The sequence below is a fragment of the Bombina bombina genome, chromosome 2 (assembly GCF_027579735.1).
Source record: "Bombina bombina isolate aBomBom1 chromosome 2, aBomBom1.pri, whole genome shotgun sequence".
Classification (NCBI taxonomy): Eukaryota; Metazoa; Chordata; class Amphibia; order Anura; family Bombinatoridae; genus Bombina; species Bombina bombina.
In genome coordinates, this window is record NC_069500.1 from 890,070,126 (window position 1) to 890,095,174 (window position 25,049).

Here is a 25,049-nt window from a genome sequence, read left to right on the forward strand (position 1 = left end):
CCCAGATCTATGAGAGCCTAAACCTTGATAACCATTTAGGTTTCCTATAAATGCATGTGCATAAGTGGGATTTGCGCAATTACTGCATTTCAAATAGCCATTAATATATCTTTATGTTGCTGTTCCTTTTTCCTCACCGCTTTACACTAGCATGTTGTAAAGTCTGCTTAGTGACAAAAAAAATGTCTACAGGCACAAACATAGAAAATGGATGAACTGCCGTCAAAGTAAATAGATCAGATACCCTTTGCTCTAATATTTGTACCCTACAAATATCTTAATACACTACTCCTTAAATATATCCTCTGGCAGCCCCCAGTATATCCTAATAATCTGTATCTGTTACATATGGGGATAAACTTAGATACCACGGTTAAACCAAGTGTTTGTCATGTGCCCTCTCTTTTTAAAGCTACAGGCAACATATTCTCCCAACATACGGTATTCCACGATATTTGTACCTTCTATTCCGGCTATGGCAGTATTTGTTCATCTCTAAGCTAGATGTACCCATATCAAAGCTTCAGTGCTAATGGTTTAAGCAGATGTTAAAGAGTGCCACATTTATTCGTAACCAAAATTCCTCCCTTGAGTTACCCCTGTTCAAGTGGGTCCACATGTGGCCCGTCAAAGCCTTAAGGAATATACATTATTTAAAATGAGGTTCCATTTTTTCCTGTTCAGAAATAAGCTGATGGTACAGTCTCTCATATCACCTTGTGTTAAATAATCTTTTAATTCTTCTTACTGTGATGTAACAGCATATCAATTGTAAATGTACCCTTCCCTTGTATCTACTGAACACTTTTGCTTCTTTTTGTTGACAGAATGTCTAAAATAAAAAAAGAGGTTTACTATCTGGGACCCAAGAGCGGTCCCCTCCTATTTTAGATAGCCCCCTTAGCGTTGCATCCTGCATAATGAAGAGGCCCAAGAGTGGTCTCATGTGTCATTAGGGAGTTACACAGTCTAATAGGCGAATATGGTTTATACTATATGCATTTTGTCACAGAAACAAGAGTTCTTTAATCTTTCTTCTGGATGTTCATTGAAAAATTTTGTTTTGTTTACTTATTGATGACAACTGTTAATATGCCTACAATTGAATCTCAATAAAAATTATATATAATAAAAAAAAAAAATGACAAGCAACCCAAGGGTTAACGCCAAGAAGAACAGAAAGATCCGCAGCACCAGCCTAACGGAAACCTTGTTCTTCCAAACAAAACTGGGAAGGATCTCGATAGGTCTACTGAGGTGAGCCATTCAAAGGAGGAGACTGATGAGTCCCATAACCGAGAAGGGTAGGGCCCCCAAACAGCTCAAAAACGTGTCTGAGCAGAACACTAAGGCGAATCAGCCTGTAACAAAAGACACAACTCAGGAACAGTTACACCCGCAGGCAACTGCACATGCCCTACTGTGGCCGAGAGACCTGGGGCAAATCGGGCACGAACACAATCGCAAATAAACATCTGGACTTTGTAGACACGCAAGTGCCAAAAGTATGTAAAAGCGAAAACGTGTCACAACCTCCGGGGGGAACAATCCACCCTCCGAGGAGGAAAAAACATAACCTGGGTTACCAGCAGGTGCAGTAGTAGGGAACTCGCCTCCCGGAGGACAGAGCCCCCCGAGGCGGATGGCTCAGCAGTCCCTTGAATCCCCGAGCCCGAGGAACAAGGCGCTCTAGAACGGCCTAAAGAACATAACTGACTGACCTGAGTCAATGGGGCCAATTCGCATTCGTCACAGGACGAAGAATCTGAATCAGAAAGTTGAACAATCTCAACATCAGTATCCGCCATCACTGAATAAAGGATACCCAAAAAATGGACAAAATATAAAACAATTTAAACGGCACCTGACACCCACAATGGCTGGGCATTCATCGTCTCCTATGAACCAGACACTAGCGAACTAGATTTCTCCGTCGCCACACAGTCAGGAATGCGGAAATGGGAGACCAGAACCTAAACACGCCCGGTCACAAGGTGAACCGTATAGTCCAAAAAAAAAAAAAAGCGCCCGACCGTAAGGTCACATCACTTCGAAAGGCCGTTATGTTCCAAAAGCCACGAGCCCAGTTAACACTACACATAAGCAGACTGAATCACATAACAAACATGATTAAAAAAAAAAACCCTGTTCAATAATCCCTCTCAGAAGATATTAACCCTCGATTCCAAGATACTAAAGGAGTCCCACTGAGACCCTGTATTTTTCATGTGAGTTCGCAGGAACAAATGAGTTACAGTGCAATCATGAAGAAGTAAAATTAAACGATCTTACCGGAATCTACGTTGTGGAACAGGAACACGGCCCTTCAAGTGTGACGGATAGTAGCCTCACCTCTGCCATAGACTTAAGAGAAGAAAGCAGGCAGTGAAGCCAAGTTCGACAACGCTGATTGCTTGTAGAGATGTTAAAATGAGTCGGGATGGTTTCGCAGAAAGACTCTTCCTGCATCTCCGGACTCTTTCATCCAAGCACTCACAGAGAGACTGACAGGATAACTTAAAACTCCCGTCCCATGTCGAAGAGTACTACCCTCCATAAGAGACGAAAACAAACTTCTGACACTTCTCTGCCAACCTCCCTGGACAAAAGGCAAAGCATGACTGGGGGATGAGGGAAGTGGGAGTATTTAAGCCTTTGGCTGGGGTGTCTTTGCCTCCTCCTGGTGGCCAGGTTCTTATTTCCCAAAAGTAATGAATGCAGCTGTAGACTCTTTCCATTTATGAAGAAAAAAATGTTTTTGATCTTATCGCTAATGTTTTTTCGTGACACTTTTATTCTAGGCCACAATGTTTTACCACTGTCAAAAAGTATTGGAAAAAAGCATAATATAACTTTTCCAAGCTTAATTAAGTCAAACCCATGATTTTTTTTAGTGCCATGATTACAAATACAATATTGAGCTGTATGCGTGGAAAAATCCATTATTTTTATTGCAAATTTCCACTAGTCCTGGGCTTGTAAGAAATTGCGGTGAACAGGCCAAAATTACACTTTTTTTTTTCATTAAACATGGAGTAGACAAGGAACTTTTTTCCCATGAATGGTAAAAAAAAAAACATTAGTAACGTTTTCTACCACTGATTATTATAATTTGAATATATAAAGTGTATGTATGTATATATATATATATATATATATATATATATATATATATATATATATATATATATATATATATATATATATATATATATATATATATATATATTGCAAAACGAATATTAGGATGGACTCTTAAAGGAACATTAAATTATTTTTTTCTTTGCTGCTTTCAAAAGAAAGTATTTTAAATTATTAGATTTTTGTTTTTTTTTGTAAAATTAACGTTTCTGTACTGAGATTTTTTTTTTGGTTTTTATATTTGTGAGGTGCCACTGTCCACTAATAAAGCAGTTGAGTTCTGCTTTTCAGCCAGAGAGCAATCAGTCTCTAATGTCCAGGTGACTCTGTATTTAACAGTTCTCTTCAAACAGTGTTTTACTGTGGCTGCACTGTGTTAAAAAAAATGTAAATGGTGCTTACAGAGCACAGGACTGTTCTAAGTGAACAGTCTGATGTAGAGCAGCACTGCAAAGCAAAAGCACTAACAGTTCCTGCATGGGTCCCGTTCTTTCTGCAAACATGCTGTTTTTCCTGCGATGACAGCTCAGAACGTTCTGCCTTGGAGAAAACAAAATTTATGCTTACCTGATACATTTATTTCTCTTGTGGTGTATCCAGTCCACGGATTCATCTATTACTTGTGGGATATTCTCCTTCCCAACAGGAAGCTGCAAGAGGATCACCCACAGCAGAGCTGTCTCTATAGCTCCTCCCCTAACTGCCACCTCCAGTCATTCGACCGAAGACAAGCAAGAGAAAGGAGAAACTATAGGGTGCAGTGGTGACTGTAGTTTAAAAATAAAAAAAACACCTGCCTTAAAATGACAGGGCGGGCCGTGGACTGGATACAGCACAAGAGAAATAAATTTATCAGGTAAGCATAAATTTTATTTTCTCTTGTAAGGTGTATCCAGTCCACGGATTCATCCATTACTTGTGGGATACCAATACCAAAGCTATAGGACACGGATGAAGGGAGGGACAAGGCAGGCGCTTAAACGGAAGGCACCACTGCCTGTAAGACCTTTCTCCCAAAAATAGCCTCTGAAGAAGCAAAAGTATCAAATTTGTAGAATTTAGAAAAAGTATGAAGCGAAGACCAAGTCGCCGCCTTACAAATCTGTTCAACAGAAGCCTCATTTTTAAAAGCCCATGTGGAAGCCACCGCTCTAGTGGAATGAGCTGTAATTCTTTCAGGAGGCTGCTGGCCAGCAGTCTCATAAGCTAAGCGGATCATACTTCTTAACCAAAAAGAAAGAGAAGTTGCTGAAGCCTTTTGGCCCCTTCTCTGTCCAGAGTAGACAACAAACAATGCCGATGTTTGACGAAAATCCTTTGTAGCTTGTAAATAAAACTTCAAAGCACGAACCACGTCAAGATTATGTAATAGACGTTCCTTCTTTGAAGAAGGATTAGGACACAGTGACGGAACAACAATCTCCTGATTGATATTCTTATTAGATACCACCTTAGGAAGAAACCCAGGTTTGGTACGCAAAACTACCTTATCTGCATGGAAGATCAGATAAGGGGAATCACACTGTAAGGCAGATAACTCTGAAACTCTTCAAGCCGAAGAGATAGCTACCAAAAACAGAACTTTCCAAGATAAGAGCTTGATATCTATGGAATGCAGAGGTTCAAACGGAACCCCTTGAAGAACTAAATTTAAACTCCATGGCGGAGCAACAGGTTTAAACACAGGCTTGATTCTAACTAAAGCCTGACAAAACGCCCGAACGTCTAGAACATCCGCCAGGCGCTTGTGCAAAAGAATAGACGGAGCAGAAATCTGTCCCTTTAAAGAACTAGCTGACAATACCTTCTCCAATCCTTCTTGGAGAAAAGATAATATCCTGGGAATCCTGACTTTACTCCATGAGTAACCCTTGGATTCACACCAATGAAGATATTTACACCATATTTTATGATAGATTTTCCTGGTGACAGGCTTTCGAGCCTGAATTAAGGTATCAATGACCGACTCGGAGAAACCACGTTTTGATAAAATCAAGCGTTCAATCTCCAAGCAGTCAGACGCAGAGAAATTAGATTTGGATGGTTGAAAGGACCCTGAAGTAGAAGGTCCTGCCTCAGCGGCAGAGTCCATGGTGGAAGGGATGACATGTCCACCAGATCTGCATACCAAGTCCTGCATGGCCACGCAGGTGCTATCAAAATCACCGAAGCTCACTCCTGCTTGATCTTGGCAATCAGACGAGGGAGCAGAGGAAACGGTGGAAACACATAAGCCAGGTTGAAGGACCAAGGCGCTGCTAGAGCATCTATCAGCGCTGCCTTGGGATCCCTGGACCTGGATCCGTAACAAGGAAGCTTGGCGTTCTGACGAGATGCCATGAGATCCAGTTCTGGTTTGCCCCAAAGTTGAATCAACTGTGCAAACACCTCCGGATGGAGCAGTGATGTGCAGTCACTAGAGGCAGGTGAGGCAGTGCTTCACCTCTCATATGGGCAAAAATATATATTTTTTATGGGCTTTAAAAAAATAAAATAAAAAAAAAATTGCAATTTTTTTCCCCAGCATTTTTTTTCTTCACAGATACATGTTGTGCAATGGAGAGGCACAAGCAGGTCTGCCCACCATTACACAACATGCTGCGCCATCTACTGGATGACAGTGGTTAAGATCATTGCATGGCCCATAAGTGCTTTATTTGAGGCAGTCCTATTTGGGCTGAACCAATCCAGTGAGAGGCATTAGTAAGTGGAACTTAGGGTTGGGGCTGGATGTTAAATCATATAAAACAAAACAAAAACGGAAAAAAACTACTTTAATTTATTTTGTTGCTGTGCTGTGAAGCTGCCAGCTTTTGCTAAAGTGAAAGAGAGAGTTCTGTACTTCCCCTCTAAGTGCAGTGGAATGTGCCACTGTCACTTCCTTAATACAGACAGAGGCAGAGCAGGAAGAGATTCAGTCAATAAGCAGTGTTTAAGACACATCTTTGAAGTAAGTTCTACAACTTTAGATTTCACTGAAAGGGATTCTGTTAGTGAAAATTATAATTTAATGAATGTGGTTTAGTGTTTTTTTACTCTTTTACAGCAGGGTCGTTTTTGTATTTTGTTTCCTCAACCTTTACACCCACTAACTTAACAGCTTGCCTTCACTTTCTGAACTCTCTGTAGCTCTGCTGTTTTATTACTTAAAAATGCAGTGGTCTCTCTCCCTCCCCCCTTGTGTGTCTCTCTATCTATCTATATCTATCTATCCATCTCTCTCCTTATGTGTTGTTCTCCCCATGGTCTCTCTGTCTCTCTTCCTCCCCCTCTGACTCTCTCATCCCTTATGTGTCTCTCTAACCCTGTGTTTGATTGTGTCTCTCTCTCTTTCTTTAACCCTCTGTGTGTGATTGTGTGTCTCTCTCTCTCTCTCTCTTTCTCTCTCTCTCTAACCCTGTGTGTGTGTCTCTCTCTCTCTCTCTCTTTCTCTCTCTAACCCTCTGTGTGTCTCTCTCTCTCTTACCCTCTGTGTGTCTCTCTCTCTCTTTCTCTCTCTCTCTAACCCTCTGTGTGTGTCTCTCTCTCTCTCTTTTTTTCTCTCTCTCTAACCCTCTGTGTGTCTCTCTCTTTCTCTCTCTCTAACCCTCTGTGTGTGTCTCTCTCTCTTTTTCTCTCTCTCTCTCTCTCTCTCTAACCCTCTGTGTGTCTCTCTCTCTCTCTCTAACCCTCTGTATGTCTCTCTTTCTCTCTCTCTAACCCTCTGCGTGTGTGTGTGTCTCTCTCTCTCTCTCTCCCCCTCTGTGTGTGTCTCTCTTTCTCTCTCTTTCTCTCTCTAACCCTCTGTGTATGTATTTCCGTCTACCTTTTATTTATTTAATGAATTGGTAGTGCCATCTGATGGTGTGGCTTTATTTAAAGGGGTGGGGTCAAGCACCCCACCATCTTTAAATTTCACCAGCCGCCACTGGATCAAGACATTTTTATATTTACTGAATAATGAAAGAAATCTATAAGCATAATTTGCAGCATTAAAGTAAAAAGTATGTTTTAAACATATTTTAATGGGCATGGATTTCTAGATCTCATAATCAGAGCAAGTATTTTGTTATCTGGCAAGTGTTTCTGTTACAATCCTTTAGACTAAAATCAGATGTTTACTAAGTTGACCAGTTTTCCAAGACACCATTTAAAGGGACATGAAACCCATATGTTTTCTTTCATGATTTAGAAAGAACATGCAATTTAAATAACTTTCCAATTTACATCTAATATCTAATTGTCTTCATTCTTTTGATATCCTTTGTTGAAAATCATATCTAAATATGCTCAGTAGCTGCTGATTGGTGGCTGCACATAGATACCTCATGTGATTGGCTCACCCATGTGCATTGTTATTTCTTCAACAAAGGATATCTAAAGAATGAAGGCGTATCCAAGCCACTGCCTCACCAACCTCTGACGTCACTGGGATGGAGTTCCCACTCCCCCGGATGAAAAGTCTGTCGACTTAGAAAATCCGCCTCCCAGTTCTCTACTCCTGGCATATGGATAGCTGATAGATGGCAAGAGTGAACCTCTGCCCATAGAATTATTTTTGAAACCTCCAACATTGCTAGGGAACTCCTTGTTCCCCCTTGATGGTTGATGTAGGCTACAGTCGTGATATTGTCCGACTGAAATCTGATGAAACTGACCGCAGCAAGCTGAGGCCAAGCCTGAAGAGCATTAAATATCGCTCAGTTCCAGAATGTTTATCGGAAGGAGTGCCTCCTCCTGAGTCCACGAGCCCTGAGCCTTCAGGGAGTTCCAGACTGCACCCCAGAAGGCTGGCATCTGTCGTTACTTTTGTCCAATCTGGCCTGCGGAAGGTCATACCCTTGGACAGATGGACCCGAGATAGCCACCAGAGAAGAACTCTGGTCTCTTGATCCAGATTTAGTAGAGGGGACAAATCTGTGTAATCCCCATTCCACTGACTGAGCATGCAAAGTTGCAGCGGTCTGAGATGTAGGCGGGCAAACGGCACTATGTCCATTGCCGCTACCATTAAGCCGATTACTTCCATACACTGAGCCACTGAATAAAACGACTTTTGTAGGCACAAAAACACTTTACAGAGGTCCAATATGTCAGGGGACTCCTTCAGAGAAGCTGGATGTCTCAGAATGTAAAAACAACTGCGCAATTAGAGCGTGAAAATAGGCCCCTCCCACCATGTACTCAAAGTGAAAGGGCCATAAATAACTACTCCTAGGAGAAATCTAGTCAGCCATGTGGAAAACTAGGCCCCAAATAAAGATTTATCACCCTCAGTAAAAAAACGTTCTTTATATATATGCAAACGTTTTACATACTAAGCCATAATAGAAAGTAATATATTACCCTTTACTGCAAGCATGATGCCAGTCGTTTATTAAATCACTGCAATCAGGCTTACCTTAAATATATCAGGCACTGTCAGCATTTTCTAGTTCTTATCATCCTCTAGAAAAAAATATACTGAACATACCTCATGGCAGTTAATTCTGCAGGCCGTTCCCCCAGCTGAAGTTTCCCCATACGCTTCAGTTATGTGTGAGAACAGCAGTGGACCTTAGTTACAACCTGCTAAGATCATCAAAAACCTCAGGCAAAACTCTTCTTCTAATTTCTGCCTGAGGTAAATAACAGTATAACGCTGGTACCGTTTAAAAATAACAAACTTTTGATTGAAGATAAACTACACTAATTCACCACATCTCTCTTGATACTTCCCTTGTCGAGAGCTGCAAGAGAATGACTGGAGGTGGCAGTTAGGGGAGGAGCTATATATAGACAGCTCTGCTGTGGGTGATCCTCTTGCAGCTTCCTGTTGGGAAGGAGAATATCCCACAAGTAATGGATGAATCCGTGGACTGGATACACCTTACAAGAGAAATAACGTATCATCTGAATATAAACATTTTTATAAAAACACATGAAACATCTTGTTTGCCTGCAAATGTTTTTTTTTTTTTAATACATCCACCACCAGCGTTCCCTCAAAGGTGTGCGTGTGTGCTTGCGCACACCTTTATTCAACAGAGCTCATATGGCTTTCCCAATGCACACAGCCTAGGATGATATATGCATTTTTTTTTTTATAACTCTTTTTATTATTTTTTTTGTTTGTTTAATTGTGACACTGTCAGCGGTGATCCAGGCCAGGAGAGAGAGCATGTTAATTTGAGTTAGAGAAGGCTGTAGACTTTTTTTTTTGTAAATTGTGACACTATGGGCGGTAATCCAGACTGGGAGACAGCGTGCTGAATTTAGAGTTAGGTAGAGAGGGCTACGGAAGTAAGGCCAGAGAGCGTGCCAGAGTGATCTGCAGATGCAGGGCATAATTGTGGATACTGTTTCTCTTAATTCAGAGGGAAGGGTTTGCTTTGGCTCTCCAGATGGACACAAACACCAACACTTGTTCTGGGTAATATGAGGCAGCTGGTTTAAAATGATTATGCTTAGCTGTCAGGGGCACTATATCCTGTCTGCTCTTAAACACTGCAAATATCTGTGTGAAATGTATAATTCATTAATTCAGGTTGATTTAAATTATTGATGCCACAAAATAACATCTTAGGGGCAAAGGAAGTGAAGTGCAGAATTTTCTAGGATTTCAATGCAAACTTAAATTTTTAATTTTTACCTATTAGTATCATGGTATTACTCAACTGGTTTACATAGGTTAGATTTGATATATCGGTGACTACAAACTAGAAAGGATGAAAATATAGTTGGAGCTGTGGGGAACAAACGGAGCTGTAGGAGTGTGACAGGGAGTGACTGACAGAGAGCGTGCCACATCTGTGCCAGGTGCTTACTGGGGCAGTCTGATTGCAGGCATGTTTGAGCACTAAATATGTTTGGGAACAGTTGGTCATGGGCAGACGATTGTGAGAGGGAAGGGAGCAGATGGGGTGTGAAAGAATGCAGATCATTGATCACTGCACCCTACAAATATGACCTTTGTTATTAATCAGCCAATACTTGCACAATTTACAAGTTTACTTTTTTTGTAATATAAAGTTGTTCCTTCAAATAATTAACAGGTAAAATAGTCAATAGTAAGAGATATTTAAATGTTAATACTGATGTATGTAACACGCTTTTAATGCAGGTGCTTGTGGCAAAATGTTTTGTAGGCTACTGGTTGCACGTTTCAGATTTTATATAAGTTTCTGCTTCTTCACATTCCACTGAAAACCCAGTTAACTGTATGAATGCCCCTTTTATAAAACAACCAACATTTCTTGTTCCTCTATGCTTTCATAGCAGAGAATCCCAGTAAGGTAGTAACGAGCGCCATAAGCAGTTAGTCGCCATCTGCGGCATGCTTAGGCTTGGCTGAGCAATGTGCATTTGTGCAACAATAAAATACTGTAAGTTGTAACAAATGATAGCATTTGAATCAGTGCACTAACGATATCATACACATATGTGGCCACCACAAAATTGCAGTTTTCAGAGATCTATATGCTTTATAGGAGCCTGTGAAAATGTATGTTCTCAGAACATTATGTCCGGATTTCATCTTAGCAATGTACACACTGTGATTATTTCTTGGATGGAATTGCAATGTTTAATAGCAAGTTTTGAGCTCTTTTTTAGTACATAAGTAAACCAGTATATTTTTGATTTGACACTCTTTGTAGTTGCATTAGATTGCCTATTCATTTTAGTCAGTGTTCTTCATTGTTTACCTTTATAATTTTGCCAAGTCAGGGAATATGTTTTTATGAGCTAGTGGGCAATTGTTTTCCACAGTATCAGTATGCTTTTTCTTACTGTTTCAGACTAGAATTATCTATATGATGCAATTTGAGCAGGCTTTATATGCAGCTGAGACCACTATAGGCGGGTAATTACTATATAAGAGTGTGTATGTGAGTCAGTGTGTGTGTATGAGAGTTTGTGTTAAAGAGAAAGAGAATTGCCCACCATTTGCCTTGGACAAGGCTAGCCATAGTTCCAGCTCTAAAACTAAAGAGAGTAATTCCCTACCATCTCCAGTGGTCGCTTTCTGATGAGGCATCAGCATTGCAGCAAATTCCTGGAGTTGGTTTCCTCTGATGATTCTGTCCAAGTACATCTTCTCCAGAATTCCATAAGCCGCAAGCTGCTGACATCGTTCATCCTTAAACAGGGTGGCCAACATACGGGACCGCTGTTGTCCTACAAATGCATAATCAAAAAAAAAAAAGTAGAGTTAACTTTGCTTTAATGTGACCATTAGACTGTACATATGGAAAGCAATCGTGAAAATAAAGACAAGAATAAAAATTAGATTCACTTTCGATGATTGTGCATTTGTTTATCGGTTGTGAAAGAACTGCTGAATATGGCTTTGAGCAGTGGCACGCAGCTGTTTTCACTGTCAGATTTATTCATGTAAAAGTGCAACACACAAAGATCAGTGCAAATCCAGATATTTCACACAAATACATAGAAGAAAATAGCCGAACGCCCGCTGCCATATTCAGCATTCACTTCACTAATAAATAAACAAATGCACATGCCGATATATCTATTAGAACAAGCTTATTTTCTGCAAGATATCATTGACTCTTCTATTTATGTATTACTGATATAGCAGGAGTTTTAGTGATATAACTCCCTTGTCTACCTCAACCCCACTAAGCAAGCTGTAAGTGACATTGATAAAAAAAAACCTTAAAAAGGGACAGTTTAGTCAGAATTAAACTTTCATGATTCAGTTAGGGCATGCAATTTTAAACAACTTTCTAATCTACTTTCATCATCAAATTTGCTTTGTTCTCTTGGTATTCTTAGTTGAAAGCTAAACCTAGGTAGACTCATATGCTAATTTCTAAGCCCTTGAAGACTGCCTCTTATCTGAATGGATTTGACCGTTTTTCACAGCTTGAGGGCGTTAGTTCATGTGTGTCATATAGATAACAAAGGTAATTAGAGGCTTAGATACAAGGTAATTAGAGAGGTAAAAAGTGTATTAATATAACTGTGTTGGTTATGCAAAACTGGGGAATGGGTAATAAAGGGATTATCTATCTTTTAAAAAAAATAAAATTCTGGAGTAGACAGTCCCTTTAAACTTTATTTTTTTTCTGCATTTTATTCATGAAACAAACAAACTAAAAAGCAAGTAGAAGTCAAACTCATTTTGAAAAAAAAAAAAAAAAACACAACAAAAAACAAAAACAACCAGTGATCACTGTTATTAAAAGCAAATAAATTGAAGGGGACATGAAACTCATTTCTTTCTTTCATGATTCAGATAAAGCATACAGTTTTAAAATAACTTTCTGATTTACTTCTATTATCTAATATGCTTTGTTTTCTTGGTATCCTTTATTGAAAGGGCTCAGGAGCAGTAATGAACTATTTGGAGATAGTTACTGATTGGTGGGTGTGCATCTATGTCACCGATTCACACAATGTGTTTAGCCAGCTCCCAGTAGAAAGAGAAAATGTTATGTTCCATCTCAATCATAAAAGATTGATGTTGGGAGAGACACAGTACTCATTTTTTGTATATGTTCCTTTCAATAGGGGGAAATTAAAATGTATTTCCATATGTTTGAGTGTAACAACCCTATCTTTTCCTAAGCAGGCTTGTGAAAATGAGTCCCAGTCTACCAATACAGCTCTGTGAGCCAATAAGAATAAATATTGCAGCATGTAACATTTCATGAGCAAAGGTGTTATTTCATTTTGAATTATTATGAAATAGTTTAATTGCTAACCTGTCATACGCATGACGTTTCTTTTTCTTTTTTTTACAATGACCTTTCATTTTTGATTACGATGCAGATTTTGATCAAGCCCATTACATTCAATAGGAAGCAGTGCACTATTGTCTAGGCGTTTCTTTTGTGAATTCCCATCTTGTCTCCCTCTCCAGTCATTAAAGTGATGGTAAACTTGCACCACATTAAAAGCGGCATTTGACACATCTTTATAAATAAATAGGAGTTTAATTAATCTTTTTTTATATTAAAGGAACACTGAACCCAAATTTTTTCTTTTGTGATTCAGATAGAGCATGCAATTTTAGACAACTTTCTAATTTACTCCTATTATCAATATTTCTTCATTCTCTCGCTATCTATATTTGAAAAGAAGGCATCTAAGCTTTTTTTGGTTCAGGACTCTGGAGAGCACTTTTTTATTGGTGGATGAATTTATCCACCAATCAGCAAGGACAACCCAGGTTGTTCACCAAAAATGGGCCGGCATCTAAACTTGCATTTCAAATAAAGAAAATTTCATGCTCTATCTGAATCACAAGAAAACATTTGGGTTCAGTGTCCCTTTAATAAAGTTATTAGCACTTCAAACATTAAACCTGAATGTCCCATATTCCGACCGGCTCTGTGTAAATTGTTTTTTTTTTGAAGGACGTATTCTTGGCATCCAGTTGAAATTTTGGCTATTAGGCGACCAGGAGTTTATAATACAAAATTGTATAATGAAAACAGAGATTTAATTTATTAAAACATAGGCTACCTACATGAACGATCAGAGGCGCGCAACTTTCCCATCACAATTTTATTACCTGCAGAAGCCAAGATGGTGCAGTGTAACGCATGCTTCAATGCTTCCATCCTTTCATTTTCATGAACTATGGTTTTGTATGAAAGTTCATTGTACCTCTGAGCTGCTTCAATAAATTTTCGTCTGTAATCAAGTACACGAGCATAGCAAACCTAGAGAAAAAAAAAAAGTGTTTTATTTCCTATGATCAGAAATACATGCCATATTTTACATCCCTAGACAAGATATGCAATACAAACCCCTGTAAATATTTTCTAAAATGATCCAACACTACAACTGGCAAACGTGTTACAGGTAGGATTACTGAGAAAAGCTATATCCATATGTAAGTGTGCACATGACATGTCCAAAAATGTGTTTTTCATTATTGGTTTGTCAAAGCAGTTAACACATTTGATATTTTTGCTAAGTGAATACCACTTCTGTTCATTGATTCATTTTTTATTCATTTTCCTACATGCAGGTGAAACTCGAAAAATTAGAATATTGTGCAAAAGTTAATTTATTTCACTAATGCAACTTAAAAGGTGAAACTAATATATGAGAGAGACTCATTACATGCAAAGCAAGATAGTTCAAGCCGTGATTTGTCATAATTGTGATGATTATGGCTTACAGCTCATGAAAACCCCAAATCCACAATCTCAGAAAATTAGAATATTGTGAAAAGGTGCAATATTCTCAGTGTCCCACTCTAATCAGCTAATTAAGCCATAACACCTGCAAAGGGTCCCTGAGCCTTTAAATGGTCTCTCAGTCTGGTTCAGTAGGAATCACAATCATGGGAAAGACTGCTGACCTGACAGTTGTGCAGAAAACCATCATTGACACCCTCCATAAGGAGGGAAAGCCTCAAAAGGTAATTGCAAAAGAAGTTGGATGTTCCCAAAGTGCTGTATCAAAGCACATTAATAGAAAGTTATGTGGAAGGGAAAAGTGTGGAAGAAAAAGGTGCACAAGCAGCAGGGATGACCGCAGCCTGGAGAGGATTGTCAGGAAAAGGCCATTCAAAAGTGTTGGGGACTTTCACAAGAGCCACCACACACAGATGGATCCTGGACATGAGCTTCAAATGTCGTATTCCTCTCGTCAAGCCACTCCTGAACAACAAACAACATCAGAAGCGTCTTACCTGGGCTAAAAAAAAAAAAACAGATCTGGTCTGTTGCTCAGTGGTCAAAAGTCCTCTTTTCTGATGAGAGCAAATTTTACATCTCATTTGGAAACCAAGGACCCAGAGTATGGAGGAAGAATGTAGAGGCACACACTGCCAGATGCTTAAAGTCCAGTGTGAAGTTTCCACAGTCTGTGTTGATTTGGGGAGCTATGTCATCTGCTGGTGTTGGTCCACTGTGCTTCATTAAGTCCAGGGTCAACGCAGCCGTCTACCAGGAGATTTTGGAGCACTTCATGCTTCCTTCCGCAGATAAGCTCTATGGTAATGCTGACTTCATTTTCCAGCAGGACTTGGCACCTGCCCACACTGCCAAAAGCACCAAAACCTGGTTCAATGACCTGGGATTACTGTGCTTGATTGGCCAGCAAACTCGCCTGACCTGAACCCCATAGAGAATCTATGGGGCATTGCCAAGAGAAAGATGAGAGACATGAGACCGAACAATGCAGAAGAGCTGAAGGCCGCTATTGAAGCATCCTGGTCTCCCATAACACCTCAGCCGTGCCACAGGCTGATAGCTTCCATGCCACGCTGCATTGAGGCAGTAATTGTTGCAAAAGGGGCCCAAACCAAGTACTGAGTACATACAGTATGCATGCTTATACTTTTCAGAGGTCCGATATTTTTCTATGTACAATCCTTGTTTTATTGATTGCATGTAATATTCTAATTTTCTGAGATTGTGGATTTGGGGTTTTCATGAGCTGTAAGCCAAAATCATCACAATTATGACAAATCACGGCTTGAACTATCTTGCTTTGCATGTAATGAGTCTATCTCATATATTAGTTTCCCCTTTTAAGTTGCATTAGTGAAATAAATGAACTTTTGCACAATATTCTAATTTTTCGAGTTTCACCTGTAATAGGTAAGGAAATAAATTAAATAAACAAATTAACACATGTTGTATTCATTCAGTTTGTTTAGCTAATAACACATATCAGCAAAAATGTAAAACTTGCTCATTTGTTTTGACAAACTAATAACGAAAAACAAATTTTTCCCATGTCTAATATGGACCATGACAGCACCCAAAAGGAACCTTGAGTTACACCATGGAGAAGAACATTATACTGTAATGGCCAAGTAAGTGGAAAAGCTGGCACAGGCTTCAAACACAAATGTCAAGGGAAAACTCAATTTTGATTTGTAGCTGATTTTTTTTTTGGAGCGGTGTAAGAGTACCTATCTGAATGTTATTTAGGGTCAGGCTGTGGACTTATCCAACACCTAAATGAACCACCTTATTGCCTTAGATTCATAGCAGCGCTCGAGTATTGCAGTTAGAAGTCATCTTATTTAAAAAATAAATGTTCTGGTTATTGTCTCAATTTTAATGATAGACACTGTGATAAAGTAATTGACAAATGTATTTAAAATTTAGGTGCCAGCAAAACAAACGAGGAGCCAGCTACATATTTTTGGGAGCCAGATAAGTGTTTGTAACACACACAAATAAAGAATAATTTAAAAAAAGTAAGGAGCCATAATGGCTCCTGGGACTGGTCAACCGCTACTATAAATAAAAGGTCTATATTTATGAAGCTGCATTCACAGTTATTTGGGCTTTGTGAAGCAGGTTTGCATGAGCAAGTCTGCAGCCAATTATCTAAGCAGCAGAAACAGCTTCTTTTTCCTCTCCACCACTTCAGAGGTGGCAAGATCAATAACCTTAACAATCGCTCGTTCAGGGTGAATGACATGGCCTTGGCTGCGCCGAAGCAGGGAGCGGCACTGCACAAAGAAACTCTTGTGCAACACTAAATTTTGATGTGCGATTCAACATTGCAAGGGGCGATTACAAGCAGACAGCTACACTACTTGCGAACCTGTCTGCCTGCAGTGATGGTAAAATTTGCCCAAAGTCCTACTAAGAGACTCATGATGCTTACTTAGCAGCTGCATAGTAACAGAACATATAAAAAAAAAAAAATCACCCAGTAATTATGACAAAACATTTTCATACTTAGAAATCACACTGTAAGAAGGCAATACAAAAGCTGATTTACAGTGTGACACCTAGATTTGCAGTTTAATAGCTTGTTGTCAATACATTAAAATTCTACTCAGGAGCTGACTTTAACTATGTGTTTAACCTCTTTTCTGGAGTTAAACACAGTTATAGGCAATCAAAAGTGCCATAACAAAATGTTCCAACACATTAGAGCATTTTCTTATTGCATGTTAACAAGATAATTATTTATTTTGGAATTTGACCAGATCTGGCTGTTAATTTTGAAAATGTGGCCTTATTTCTAACATCACCAAAATAGTAATTTTCTCATGCAAATACTTATTAAAAGGGACATAATACCCATATGCCAAATCACTTGAAAGTAATGCATCATAACTGTAAAAAAAAAAAAAGAAATCATCATCTGAACATCTCTATGTAAAAAAAAGGAAGATATTTTACCTCAAAAGTTCTTCAGCTTAGCAAAGTAAGTGCTGTATAAACAGTTATACTTCAGCTGCAAGTTAAAAGAAAAAAAAACACAATAGCCAATCAGCATCAGCAGTGCTGAGGTAATGCTTTGCCTTTGCTGTGATCTCATGAGATTTCATAGATATTACTTAAACTGAATAGGAAAATAACATTACTGTGCCTGCACATGCCAGATGCACACTCCTTTGCAAGTCCTGGGACAAGCATCCTGACTGGCTGCTTAAAGTTTCTTTACAGTGGGGTGTTAATACTTAGGACATTTGAGGTAAAAACTTCCCTTTTTACATAGAGATGTTCAAGTGATATTTTCTAGTCAGTTTTTCACAGCTCTGCTGCATTACTTTCATGTGCTTTAACATTTGGGTATCATGTCCCTTTAAGTCTATGTAGTCCAATTCAGTGGTGTCAAAATAAAGATAAATATCCATTAGCACAGTACACAGATGAATACCACATTTAAACTTTCTCAGCCTTCTACATTTAGAAAAGGCCAGAAACAAAACCAATAAAAGTTTAACAGCACAAAATATAAAAACGATTGAGAATACCTTATAGTGGATCTGCAGTTGTTCATTTGTCGACTCATTCTGTAACAGAGATGCCCTGTTTATGTACGCTTCAGCCTGCACTGGGTCATCATCCTCCAGATACAACCGGGCAATTTTCAGATAGGTCTCCAGTTTATAATCTACATTATATTGCCTGGAAAAAGATATATATTCTATTTCATAAGGGACGTTACCATGTACAATTCCAAGCTAATTATCACTTATGCAGTATACACCATAGAAATACATGATTTTTCAACCGATTGTAAGTTCCCATGGGAATAGGGCCCGCATTTTCCTCTTGTATGACAAATTTTGTATTGTCATTGTACTTTTATCTTTTTACCCATGGACAGTGCTGCGGAATTTGCTGGCGCTTTATAAATAAAGACTAATAATAATAATATCAGTGTTTCAATAAATTAAAATGTGAGTGTTAAATTATTTTGGAATGTATCACCTTGTTTGCTGCCATTGTTTTTCAATAGCTAAACTTTTCCCTCCCCCACCCATAGCCTTATTTGGAGTAGACAAAGTTTGCCACTGGCATTTTGTGAGTAAAATATAATTTGCTTTGCAGCTTCTTATCAGATTGATCCTGCTGAAGCAACTCAGGGCCAGATATGTGACAGTGTTAGGCTTGTTTTGTCTTTCTTGTGTAGGTCTAGTCGTCAGAACTGGGAAAACTCACAATGCTCAGACTTAACCCTTTAACTGCGGAACCATTTTACCTCTGCACTGTTTTGCTGCTCACATTAAAACCATACTGTAGGCCATTTTGCAGTGAAAAATCCAAAAAAAAAAATTTCCCCCAGGAGACCAACAGATTAAAACAATACCATTATTTTATGTATATATCATGACATGTGAGAAACCAGCAACAAGGTGTGTGGAAATTTTGATAAACAAGGTTATAAGCTAAAGTGTGAGTGTGTTTTACTCCTAAACTCTATAGTAAAAAGAAAGGGTTATCCTCATATAAATAAGAACCTTTCCATATAAGTATGTTCCCATGAGCCTCTATTCAAATAGACATTTCTTCACATCAGGTGATCATTATTACCACAGTGATCATCTGAATTTCAACACTTATTTAGGGGCTTTATTTTAAAGTTGGGCTTCTGGACTTTAAAGTATGGACCATCTCCAGGCCTTTTTGATGACCTATTATAAAAGTGTATAACTATTAAGCATGTATATAAATGCCTTTCAGACAGTGGGTCTTGGGTTTTTTAGGGTTTGAACAGACAATATACACTAATTTTCATATAACTGCATGCAATAGACACGACTATAAAGGAAGAATATGCACAGATACGGATATGAAAATCCAGTATAAAATCTTTTAAAAACGTACTTAGAAGTTTCAAATTTTGCACTGGAAACCGATGTGCACTGTATATATATCGATTTTTGTGAATTAATAAATGAAATTTGTGTATGCTGAAATCCCCGTCTTTTATGTAGAAACGTATTTGGTCTCTACTTCCTCTCTCTTTCGCATGTACAAAGTTTATTGACTTTAAGGGTCTGCATACATACTCTTCAAAAGGTGGTTGTATCCATTGTACTTGATCTCGGGCTTAGCCGTAAATAAATAATACGGCTAAATTCTTTATAATCTCCCTACATACCTATAATTCTATATTTCTTTACTACACACAGATGTGCATGTGATATTTGCTAGTCCGCTTGTCACATATATACTGCATCACCTTTAAGTGATGTAGCATATGGGTAATATGGCCCTTTAACATCCCAGATATTAGGGCTGGGCGATATGGGCAAAAATGAAAATTGCGATTTTCGACCCAAAAAAACACCCCGCGGTTTGCGGTTTTAATCAAGATTTTATTCCAGCTCGCCTGAGTGAGCAACCCACCCCACCTTGCCAAGTGTCTCCACTCTTCTATGCCCCGCAGTGCCGCCTCTTCTAACCGCTGTGTGTGCACTGCTCCTCTGCCTAGCTATATTCTATGCCAGGCCAGAACATGTCACTCAGTCACCGGTGGTCCAGGACCGGCTCCCTCCATTGTCTTCACACGGCACGATCGTCGTGACGTGATATCCCCCCAGGCCCCGCCCCCCCATAAAAATCACAGACTCTCACGGTTTTTAAATCGCAGCAGTTAATCGCGGTTTAAAACCGCTTATGAGGTTAATCGCCCAGCCCTACCAGATATATGTAATAATAATAAAAAAAAATAGCACCACCAATTTGACATTAAAAAATATCATCAGAGAGACTTACTTACTTTTGTCCTGTTTCCAGAGGTATCCCCACTAATACCTGTGCCGCATTTCTCCAATCTTCTGCTTTTTCATAAATAGATGCTAAGTGCTGCCTGATTGATGCAACCTGTGAATAGACAAGAGCAACAACTATTATCCCTAAAATATTTAGCCATATGACAAAGAAAACCTGATTGTGCTATTCAGTAATGGGGACAAAGGGAAATTGGATTCTACATAACAGAACTATTTTTAGTGAATGTGCACAATGTTACACTATATCTTAGACCGGCTCTACAACTGGACCAGGTGGGACCATGGGACCCAGGCATTATTTGACAGGGGTGGCACATAGTAACAGCTGAAATTACTCTCGCATGAGGTCTATACACTTGGTATTAGCTTGCTTGTTAACGAATGTCCATTTCTCCTCTGTATCCTATAGGGAATGTCTTCAGGGCAGGAGGAGCAGCTGAACAGCAGCTTCAACATAAAATAGTAGCTTGTGCTATTGCTACAAGCCAGCTGCAGAACACAAAATATATATTTTTTTAATGGGGTCAGTGAAGCTTACATAAAAAAAAAAATCAACCACATTTTTTCGGCTCATGCATGTGTTCAGTTTTTCCTTAAAGGTGTTGCTCATTTATAATTTTCAAAGGTATGAAACCAATATGGAAAAAAATTGTTGTTTTGGCTGATGATGTCAAATAATTAGTGCTGAATAAGAAAATATAAAAAAAATTGGTGAAATGATGGTTTAAATATTTACTAGAATTTTCTAAATACTACAAGTTTCACTTTCAATATGTGAGAGGTGTCAACAAAAAAAAAGGTTTTACCAGAACGTTATAAAGACATTTTATGAAAACAATGTACTATTATTGTTTAAATGGGCATTAAAAAAGGGACAGGAAACTACAAATTTTTCTTTCATGATTTGGATAGAACATACAAATTTAAACAACTTTCAAATTTACTTCCATTATCATATTTGCTTTATTCTCTTGTTATCCTTTGCTGAACAAACAGCATTGCACTACTGGCAGCAAGATGAACACATCTAATCAGCCAATCACAAAAGACAAATGTGTGCATGCACCAATTAGCCGCAGCTCCCACTAGTGTAGGATATGTGCATATTCTTTTTCAACAAGGGATACCAAGAGAACAAAGCACATTTGAAAATATAAGTGTATTTCCTAAAATTACATGCTCTGACAGAATCATGCAAGTTTAATTTTGACTTTCCTATTCCTTTAAAGTAATCTCCTTTTGTGGCATCAAAAGAACAGTCGCTCGTGTTTTGTGTTCATTCTCTCTCTCTCTCTCTCTAATTCATGTTTGTGCACAACTCCTCTAGTAACTACTAGTTCATAAAGACACTCCCCACAGCTGCACTGACTAACAGGGACATACCTCCAGAAGCATAAAAAACAGAATTTATGCTTACCTGATAAATTACTTTCTCCAACGGTGTGTCCGGTCCACGGCGTCATCCTTACTTGTGGGATATTCTCTTCCCCAACAGGAAATGGCAAAGAGTCCCAGCAAAGCTGGTCACATGATCCCTCCTAGGCTCCGCCCACCCCAGTCATTCGACCGACGGACAGGAGGAAATATATATAGGAGAAACCATATGGTACCGTGGTGACTGTAGTTAGAGAAAATAATTCATCAGACCTGATTAAAAAACCAGGGCGGGCCGTGGACCGGACACACCGTTGGAGAAAGTAATTTATCAGGTAAGCATAAATTCTGTTTTCTCCAACATTGGTGTGTCCGGTCCACGGCATCATCCTTACTTGTGGGAACCAATACCAAAGCTTTAGGACACGGATGAAGGGAGGGAGCAAATCAGGTCACCTAAACGGAAGGCACCACAGCTTGCAAAACCTTTCTCCCAAAAATAGCCTCCGAAGAAGCAAAAGTATCAAATTTGTAAAATTTGGCAAAAGTGTGCAGTGAAGACCAAGTCGCTGCCTTACATATCTGGTCAACAGAAGCCTCGTTCTTGAAGGCCCATGTGGAAGCCACAGCCCTAGTGGAGTGAGCTGTGATTCTTTCAGGAGGCTGCCGTCCGGCAGTCTCATAAGCCAATCGGATAATGCTTTTAAGCCAAAAGGAAAGAGAGGTAGAAGTCGCTTTTAGACCTCTCCTTTTACCAGAATAAACAACAAACAAGAAAGATGTTTGTCTGAAATCTTTAGTAGCCTCTAAATAGAACTTTAGAGCACGGACAACGTCCAAATTGTGTAACAAACGTTCCTTCTTTGAAAATGGATTCGGACACAAAGAAGGTACAACGATCTCCTGGTTAATATTTTTGTTAGAAACAACTTTAGGAAGAAAACCAGACTTAGTACGCAAAACCACCTTATCTGCATGGAACACCAGATAAGGAGGAGAACACTGCAGAGCAGATAACTCTGAAACTCTTCTAGCAGAAGAAATTGCAACCAAAAACAAAACTTTCCAAGATAGTAACTTAATATCTATGGAATGTAAGGGTTCAAACGGAACCCCTTGAAGAACTGAAAGAACTAGATTTAGACTCCAGGGAGGAGTCAAAGGTCTGTAAACAGGCTTGATCCTAACCAGAGCCTGAACAAAAGCTTGAACATCTGGCACAGCTGCCAGTCTTTTGTGTAGTAAGACCGATAAAGCAGAGATCTGTCCCTTTAGAGAACTTGCAGATAATCCTTTCTCCAAACCTTCTTGAAGAAAGGAGAGAATCATAGGAATTTTTATCTTATTCCATGGGAATCCTTTGGATTCACACCAACAGATATATTTTTTCCATATTTTATGGTAAATTTTTCTAGTTACAGGTTTTCTGGCCTGAACCAGAGTATCCATCACCGAATCTGAAAACCCACGCCTTGATAGAATCAAGCGTTCAATCTCCAAGCCGTCAGTTGGAGGGAGACCAGATTTGGGTGTTCGAATGGACCTTGAACAAGAAGGTCCTGTCTCAAAGGTAGCTTCCATGGTGGAGCCGATGACATATTCACCAGGTCTGCATACCAAGTCCTGCGTGGCCACGCAGGAGCTATCAAGATCACCGAGGCCCTCTCCTGATTGATCCTGGCTACCAGCCTGGGAATGAGAGGAAACGGTGGGAATACGTAAGCTAGGTTGAAAGTCCAAGGTGCTACTAGTGCATCTACTAGAGTCGCCTTGGGATCCCTGGATCTGGACCCGTAGCAAGGAACCTTGAAGTTCTGACGAGACGCCATCAGATCCATGTCTGGAATGCCCCATAATTGAGTTATTTGGGCAAAGATTTCCGGATGGAGTTCCCACTCCCCCGGATGAAATGTCTGACGACTCAGAAAAAACGCTTCCCAATTTTCCACTCCTGGGATGTGGATCGCAGACAAGTGGCAGGAGTGATCCTCCGCCCATTGAATTATTTTGGTCACTTCTTTCATCGCCAGGGAACTCTTTGTTCCCCCTTGATGATTGATATAAGCAACAGTCGTCATGTTGTCTGATTGGAACCTTATGAATTTGGCCTTTGCTAGTTGAGGCCAAGCTCTGAGAGCATTGAATATCGCTCTCAGTTCCAGAATGTTTATCGGGAGAAGAGACTCCTCCCGAGACCATAGACCCTGAGCTTTCAGGGATTCCCAGACCGCACCCCAGCCCACTAAACTGGCGTCGGTCGTGACAATGACCCACTCTGGCCTGCGGAAGCTCATTCCCTGAGACAGATGGTCCAGGGTCAGCCACCAACGGAGTGAATCTCTGGTCTTTTGATCTACTTGAATCATTGGAGACAAGTCTGTATAATCCCCATTCCACTGTTTGAGCATGCACAGTTGTAATGGTCTTAGATGAATTTGTGCAAAGGGAACTATGTCCATTGTTGCAACCATCAATCCTATTACTTCCATGCACTGCGCTATGGAAGGACGAGGAACAGAATGAAGCACTTGACAAGAGCTTAGAAGTTTTGATTTTCTGACCTCTGTCAGAAAAATCCTCATTTCTAAGGAATCTATTATTGTTCCCAAGAAGGGAACTCTTGTTGACGGGGACAGAGAACTCTTTTCTTTGTTCACCTTCCATCCGTGAGATGTGAGAAAGGCTAGAACGATGAACGTATGAGCCTTTGCCTTTGACAGGGACGACGCTTGTATTAGAATGTCGTCCAAGTAAGGTACTACTGCAATGCCCCTTGGTCTTAGAACCGCTAGAAGGGACCCTAGCACCTTTGTGAAAATCCTTGGAGCAGTGGCTAATCCGAATGGAAGAGCCACAAACTGGTAATGATTGTCCAGAAAAGCGAACCTTAGGAACTGATGATGTTCCTTGTGGATAGGGATATGTAGGTACGCATCCTTTAGATCCACGGTAGTCATAAATTGACTTTCCTGGATGGTGGGTAGAATCGTTCGAATGGTTTTCATTTTGAACGATGGTACCCTGAGAAATTTGTTTAGGATCTTCAAATCCAAAATTGGTCTGAACGTTCCCTCTTTTTTGGGAACTACGAACAGATTGGAATAAAATCCCATTCCTTGTTCCTTTATTGGAACTGGGTGTATCACTCCCATCTTTAACAGGTCTTCTACACAATGTAAGAATGCCTGTCTCTTTATTTGGTTTGAGGATAAGTGAGACTTGTGGAACCTTCCCCTTGGGGGTAGTTCCTTGAATCCCAGGAGATAACCTTGAGAAACAATTTCTAGCGCCCAAGGATCCTGAACATCTCTTGCCCAAGCCTGAGCAAAGAGAGAAAGTCTGCCCCCCACCAGATCCGGTCCCGGATCGGGGGCTACTCCTTCATGTTGTTTTGTTAGCAGTGGCAGGCTTCTTGGCCTGCTTACCCTTGTTCCAGCCTTGCATTGGTTTCCAGGCTGGTTTGGGTTGTGAGGCATTACCCTCTTGCTTAGAGGATGCAGAATTAGAGGCTGGTCCATTTCTGCGAAAGGGACGAAAATTAGGTTTATTTTTAGCCTTAAAAGACCTATCCTGTGGAAGGGCGTGGCCCTTTCCCCCA

At 39.7% G+C, this 25,049-nt stretch overlaps 1 protein-coding gene across 2 annotated transcripts in view; it reads right to left on the reverse strand.

The window, feature by feature from the left end:
* COPS4 (COP9 signalosome subunit 4) overlaps positions 1 to 25,049 on the reverse strand; it is a 69,381-nt gene that overhangs the window by 34,684 nt on the left and 9,648 nt on the right. For both annotated transcript variants that reach the window (XM_053703240.1, XM_053703239.1), the window contains exons 4-7: positions 20,065 to 20,168; positions 17,810 to 17,963; positions 13,640 to 13,790; positions 11,107 to 11,277 (exon numbers count right to left, since the gene is read on the reverse strand). In XM_053703240.1, the coding sequence (XP_053559215.1) occupies positions 11,107 to 11,277; positions 13,640 to 13,790; positions 17,810 to 17,963; positions 20,065 to 20,168 (580 nt within the window). The remainder of the gene's footprint in view (positions 1 to 11,106; positions 11,278 to 13,639; positions 13,791 to 17,809; positions 17,964 to 20,064; positions 20,169 to 25,049) is intronic.